This window comes from Salmo trutta, chromosome 14, assembly GCF_901001165.1.
Source record: "Salmo trutta chromosome 14, fSalTru1.1, whole genome shotgun sequence".
In the NCBI taxonomy this organism is placed as follows: Eukaryota; Metazoa; Chordata; class Actinopteri; order Salmoniformes; family Salmonidae; genus Salmo; species Salmo trutta.
In genome coordinates, this window is record NC_042970.1 from 57,977,872 (window position 1) to 57,984,458 (window position 6,587).

At 41.6% G+C, this 6,587-nt stretch overlaps 1 protein-coding gene across 1 annotated transcript; it reads right to left on the bottom strand.

Moving 5' to 3' along the window:
• Positions 1–795: 795 nt before the first annotated feature.
• LOC115208439 (growth/differentiation factor 5-like) lies at positions 796–6,194 on the bottom strand. The gene is made up of 2 exons (XM_029776499.1): positions 5,057–6,194; positions 796–2,935 (listed from the first exon to the last, which is right to left on the bottom strand). The coding sequence occupies exons 1-2, from the start codon at positions 5,808–5,810 to the stop codon at positions 2,073–2,075; spliced, it is 1,617 nt and encodes a 538-aa protein (XP_029632359.1). The 5' UTR covers positions 5,811–6,194; the 3' UTR covers positions 796–2,072.
• Positions 6,195–6,587: the final 393 nt, after the last annotated feature.

Consider the following 6,587-nt stretch of genomic DNA (forward strand, 5'->3'; position numbering starts at 1 on the left):
ATAATATATATATTTTTTAAATGTATTTGAAGTTTACATCTTAAAGAAACTGTCCAGTGAACATTTTTAAAAGCTCATATTCTGTTTGGTCATACCCAAATAATGTTGTTGACTTATCCTTTACTTGTAGTCATGGCCAATGCATAAATGATAGAAAACCCACTCAGTAAAACCCCCATTTCAAACATGTTTTTGAAACAAACCATTTTAAAAGATGCTTGAAATTTGCTTGGAGAAGGACATCATCCTTGGCAGGGACAGGCTCAATTGTGATTGGTCCAGCAGCTTTTTCCTACCCCCACCCCCCCAAAAATGATCTGGTGGGGAGAAAGAGACTAGGGGTGACACATGCTCAGGAGGGCACACACGCTAGGTAGCAAGCCAAACAATCCACAGTTCGTGTTAGCAAAAAGGATTAAGCCTTTACAACAACAATCTCGCCAGTCACTTCTATTTCAAATGGTGTGGTTTGTAACATTTGTCCTGCTGGCTGTTTAGAAGCAGTAAACTAGCATGCCAACGTTAGCTATCGAGGATAGATTAGCTAGATGGCTAGCCAATGCAGATCCTCCACATAACAACCAGCTCACCATTCACTTCTATTTTACATTTTGTGGTTTAGAACTAAAAGTTGGATGTCAAGAGGAAACCTGTTGTTGACTAATATATGTAGCAGCAGTTATTTACCTAGCTAGCTTAGCTCCTACCAATCACGACTTGTTGTCTAGCTAGTAGCTAGCTAACAACAAAAATATCAGGAATGGTGACAAAGCAATGAACAGAAATGAATCATGCTTGTAAAATAATCCGTCTGCATTTATTGCTGTTATAGTAAAGTGTAGTAGTTCCATCGTGTGTTTAAAATCCTGAATCCATCCAAAGCCTACTATTTGACTACAGGCAGTAGCCTTCGGTAAAAAATAAAGAATTAAAGTCCAGACTGCTAGGCAGTGCGTGCAGCCCTGCCCCAGGTGGAGTTGGTAGCGAATTTCAATATCCAAGTGTATGAGCGTCTCATTGGCTGAGCTGGCAAATCAGCATTTAAGCGGTATACGTCCAAACCCATCTGTTGTTTATACTAAGGCCAAGCAGGAGCATAGAGAAAAGCAGATTTAACATCCTTCTGTTAAATATATTTTGTAATGGTAAATATTTAATAGAAATCTGGAACAGTGGACAGATACTTTAAAGGTACTGTAATATTGTATCTGTATCAAAATACACTTCCAAAGGCACTGTATGAATACAAACAACTCAGTGGAAGGTGACAATGCCTTACATGTGTTAAATTCAAGGTATCGTTGACGTTTCATCAATGGGTTTTATTCTTCAATGGGATTTGTAAGCTGTTAGATATTATTTTGGTGTTGCAACAAACCATTTATGACCTTTCCCCAAACCCCACCAGTTCAGTTTGAGATGTGGCAATACCGTTGGCATGTGCAGATTTTGATTAAAGGAACTGGTTAGGCTACATCATATTGCTCCAAGAGAAACAAGACGTTTTGACATCAATGCACGCAGATGTTCTCATCCAAAGGTTCAAGTACTTTACAAGGGGCAGTGCGATAGGTGTGAAGGTATCCAACAAGTGACGTCATGGAACAGCAGTTCAAAGCAATGCAACTTTTAACATAACAATGCGATACATTAAATGGCCTGTGATACAAGAAATCGTTTCCTTGATCCTAAACTAACAATGAGCAATGTGTTCAATCTTTGACCAGTAAAGTCAATGACATTTTTGTGCATCACTATGAAAAGCAAACATTTACATCAGTTCATACGATGTGAAAATAGCATGGATTGGGAAGATCAATTTAGTTAAACAGTTTCAAATCTCTTGCCAAATCATCATTGGATATGTACATATTATTCCTTAACCTCCTCATAAAATAAGGTCTCAGGAAGTGATTTGTGTTATTAGTTTCATGTCAGTTGCTTTCAAAGTGTATTTCCCTAACAACTATTAACCAATCTGTTTACTCCAAAAATATAACTCAGTCCCATTGACTTGCAGGGTTCTGGCTGAACTATAAAACGAAGGTCTCAGGTGAATCTTTTGTCCATTGCTACCTGCAGCCACAGGACTCCACCACCATGTCCTCGTACTGTTTGTAAACCACATTATTGGCTGAGTCAATGTAGAGGATGCTGATTGGGCTGAGGCGAGTGGGCACGCAGCAGGTGGGTGGAGTCGAGTCAGGGTCCATGGAGTTCATGAGCGTCTGGATGATGGCGTGGTTGGTGGGCTCGAGGTGCGAGCGGATGGGGAAGTCGCACACCCCGTCGCAGTGGTAGGCCTCATACTCCAGTGGGGCAATGATCCAATCATCCCAACCCATCTCCTTGAAGTTGACATGTAGCTGCTTCCTGTGGCAACGAGGCTTGGGGTTCTTGGCCAGTTTCTTGCCACGGGTGGTGGGGGCTCGGCGCATACGCCGCTGGGTGAACAGGTACTCATACACAGTCTTGTTGTCGTGGCCCGACCGGGCTTTGATCTCGCTGTAGAACAAGTCACTTTTCTTGGTGCGTCCGAACACGAGGAAAAAAGCTTTCTCTTTGGTCTGCCTGCCCAGACGACTGAAGCCCATTGCCTTGAGGTCCACGGGGTGGCCTCGTTCCAAGGCCTCCAGCTCGAAACAAAGCCGGACGGTGTTGTGGAAATTCTTGAATAGTTTCCAAATGTCAAACACTTCCCATTTGGGCGTATTGTGGTCCTCAATGGTTCGAGTTTGGAGCAGTGTAGCTTTCTGCTTACCTGCTGCACAGGTGAAAAGCTTCAGGCAGAAAACTCTGCCAGTAGAAAGTGCTTTGCGTGGGTCGGCCAGTCTTTTCCTGAGAATGCGCAGCTCGGCACCCAGTAACCCCTCCTTCTCCAGGGAACTGATGTTGAAGTTATACTTCTGTCTTCTCAGCTGGAGAAGACGGTCATCTGTAAAAGAAGGTGACAGAGTCAAGGGTAAGAATAAAATGTGCTAATGTGGCTTCTCAGGTAACACACAGGAGGTAACACTTCTCAGGTAACACACAGGAGGTAACACACAGGAGGTAACACTTCTCAGGTAACACACAGGAGGTAACACTTCTCAGGTAACACACAGGAGGTAACACTTCTCAGGTAACACACAGGAGGTAACACTTCTCAGGTAACACTCAGGTAACACACACTTTGTTTTTGGTATGGCCATATACAAATGAAAGCCAGGATTTTCATCCATTAAAACCAGACATTTTCAGACTACAGACCACATTGAAGAATAATCAGACAATTAATGTCGACCTGCAGCTGTTTACCAGTGGACCTACCATTGCGTAATATGGCATTTGCTAAGAGTGGACCAAACATCACTGGAACAATACAAAAGATAGCCAATTCTCCACCCGTTCTCTATGTCAATGTGGAGTGACCTGTGGGTTTAGGAACCCCACCTGAGATAAAAAACTTACGGTGAGCTACAAAAGTATTGGGAGGGTGACACATCTTTTGTTGTTTTGGCTCTGTGGTCCAGCACTTTGGATTTGAAATGATACAATGACTGAGGTTAAAGTGCAGACTGTCAGCTTTAAGTTGAGGGTGTTTTCATCCATATCAGGTGAACCATTTTGAAATGACAGCACTTTTTGTACATAGTCCCCCCATTTTAGGGGACCAAAATTATTGAGACAAATTAACTAATGTGTTAAGGTAGTCAAAAGTTTAGTATTTGGTCCCATATTCCTAGTACGCAATGATTACATCAAGCTTGAGACTACAAACTTGTTGGATGCATTTGCTGTTTATTTTGGTTGTGTTTCAGAGTATTTTCTGCCCAATAGAAATGTATGGTAAATAATGTATTGTGTGGATGCTGTAGATGCTACCATAATTACGGATAGTCCTGATAGAATCGTGAATAATGATGAGTGAGAAAGTTACAGACGCACAAATATCATACCCCAAAGACATGCTAACCTCTCACCTTTACAATAACAGGGGAGGTCAGCGTTTTGGGAGGGTATGATAACTTTCTCACTCATCATTATTCCCAATTTATTCAGGACTGTCCGTAATCATGGTAGCATCCACAGTAATGTAGAAGTGTTTATGAACATATTCTGTTATTATTTACAATAAAGGTGACACCAAAATGATACGACACGTTATTTACCATTCATTTCTATTGGGCACAAAATAATCTGAAACACGACCAAAACAAACAGAAAATGCATCCAACATGTTTGTAGAGTCACAAGCTTGATTTTGGACTCATTATAAAATGTTTGACTACTTTAATACACATATGAGTGAATTTATCCCAATACTTTTGGTCCCCTGTCATTTTTAAACGGTTCACCCAATATAAAGGTCACCAACAAGTTGCTGAGGACACGTTATACAAATAAAGTACAAATTAAAAAGTATGTTAAGTGTTTTAAATGTAAATCTTTAGCAGCTAGAAATGTTCAACCAATGTCGTTTAAACATCATTTTAAACAGTTTTACACACAAAAAAAAATATTACATAGAGGCCACCTACTTGAACCCCGAAGGTCTATTTATTTACACTTTAGAGGCTGCAAAACACTGATGGAATGGCTATGCAGATGGCTACTGACAGTGTGACAGAACCATGACCAAGGTAAAAAACGTATTATGTCAAACAGCCAGAAACCTATGTTGGGCCACATTCCACAAGCAAGTGAACCTTTTGACTTAAGCTTCAAGTTTGCTTTGACTTTAGTTTGACTTTACCTCTCTAATAGAGAGGTTGGTTTGATGAGCAGAGGCATACAGCTCCAATTTATTCTGAGACCTGGTCTCTTGGTTGTTATATTTATAAAGTTAAACAAAATGCTACATTTAAAGATAAGTAAGCATATTCAGAATTTAGCCTCAATCTTCATAATGATTATATTTTCTTTGGCAGAAATAAACAGCTACTTTATTGGACCATTGATCCATAATGTATATGCCATTGTGACATTGCAAGCAGTAATGCAGATTTATTAACGTTTATTATGAGACAATTTTTTTTAAATGGCACTCATTGTTAATATGGCATCAAAAGTGTACCTTGTCCTTTATCCACAAAGCTGGTGATGGTGTTGGCCATGCCAGCCTCGTGCAACACGCTGGTGTTCACCTCTCCTGTGGATAGTGACCAATACAGTGACAACATGTAGTCGTGCGGAGTCACCAATGGGTGCTTCGGAAGGTCTCTGTCGCTCAGTTTGCCCGTTGCTTTGGCACTCCTTTGGGCTAACAGAGCGCTGTATTTTTGCACAGCAACGACTCTATGCTGTCCAGTTCGTGCTGATGTTGCAACTCTGGGGAAAGTCTTTCCTTTGCTCTGTCTGGGCGTATCTCCGCCTTTGCGTGTTTGCACGCTCAACGCCATGAGAGCAGGCACAGCAGCTGTGTTGGTAGCATCCCCGTCGGGTACCCAAGAGCGCGCAGACTCCTTGCGTCCCAAATTGATAGCTCCACTAACACTACTCGCCGTTACGCCGTGTGGTGATGACACTGATGTCACAGCTTTTGCTTTGGCTGCCTCGCCCTTTATCAGCGGGGGTCCTGTCCTAATGCGCGTGATCCTCGCAGCGCTCGGAGACTTCCAACCCCCTACGCCGTAGTTTCCTACTGTAGACCTGGCAGTTGAGGTGATTCGCGGGTTGACTCCTTTACCTGCTCCGCCTGCGTGCTCCTTGCCTCGGCTCTCGGTTGCGCGCTGTGCTGTCCCGGTATGGCTCAGTGACACTGGGAGAAATTCCAGGTATAAGAGAGTCCAACACCCCAATAAAAGAGGGAGACGTTTCAGGACTTTCATCCTCTGATCTTCTTTTGAATATTTGCCAGGGAGAAATGCGCACAGGCTTTTCCCGTTTGAAATAAGTAAACATGAACAAGTTTGGAATAGTGAAAATGTGGACTAGAATTTAGTATTCTATGGTAAAATACACTATGCAAACCGTTACTCCCAGATCCGCTATTCAGTACCATAGTGATGCAAATGTCCTGTTGCTGGTCTTGATTTCCAATATAGCCAACAGTTGTCCAAAAAGGTTTGCATTTAGAGGGGAATACTTGACTTCGTTAAACTCCAACTGTTCTGCTAGATATCTTGTCAGAGACTTGTTTAAATCCCATTTTTTTCCAAGAGGGAAGAATGGCGTAATGCTACTGCAGTTTTTTTCTCTCAAAGTTGAACCCCTTCCAGTGAAAATATTTCACACACATAACCCTGCAGGTGCTCTGAAATATCTACAAACCTGAACTCAGGAATTGGAAAAGGAATTCCAACATTAACCAGTTTAATTAGGTGCGCTTGCTGAAAGCAAAGCCCAACTCTAGATTTCATACATATTTATTATTAGGTGATGCTTGCTGAAGGAATAACACCAGATTTCTTACATACTCATATTATTAGCTGTGCTTGCTGAAAGCAAAGCACAACTTTACATTTCTTACATACTTCTTATTAGGTGTGCTGGCTGAAGGCACGTCGTATGTAGTCTTATTATTATTATTCTATTTATTCAGCCTGCTCTAGAGCTTAACCCTCTAAAGTCTAAGCCCTATCGAAACAAAATATATAAAAAAAATT

Bases quoted from the DNA above. Each gene is read 5' to 3' on its own strand.
- LOC115208439 (XM_029776499.1), bottom strand. From the start codon at position 5,810: ATGAAAGTCCTGAAACGTCTCCCTCTTTTATTGGGGTGTTGGACTCTC. The intron at 2,936-5,056 runs GTACACTTTTGA...CTTCTTTTACAG, and splicing joins CTTTGTGGATAAAGGACAAG to ATGACCGTCTTCTCCAGCTG.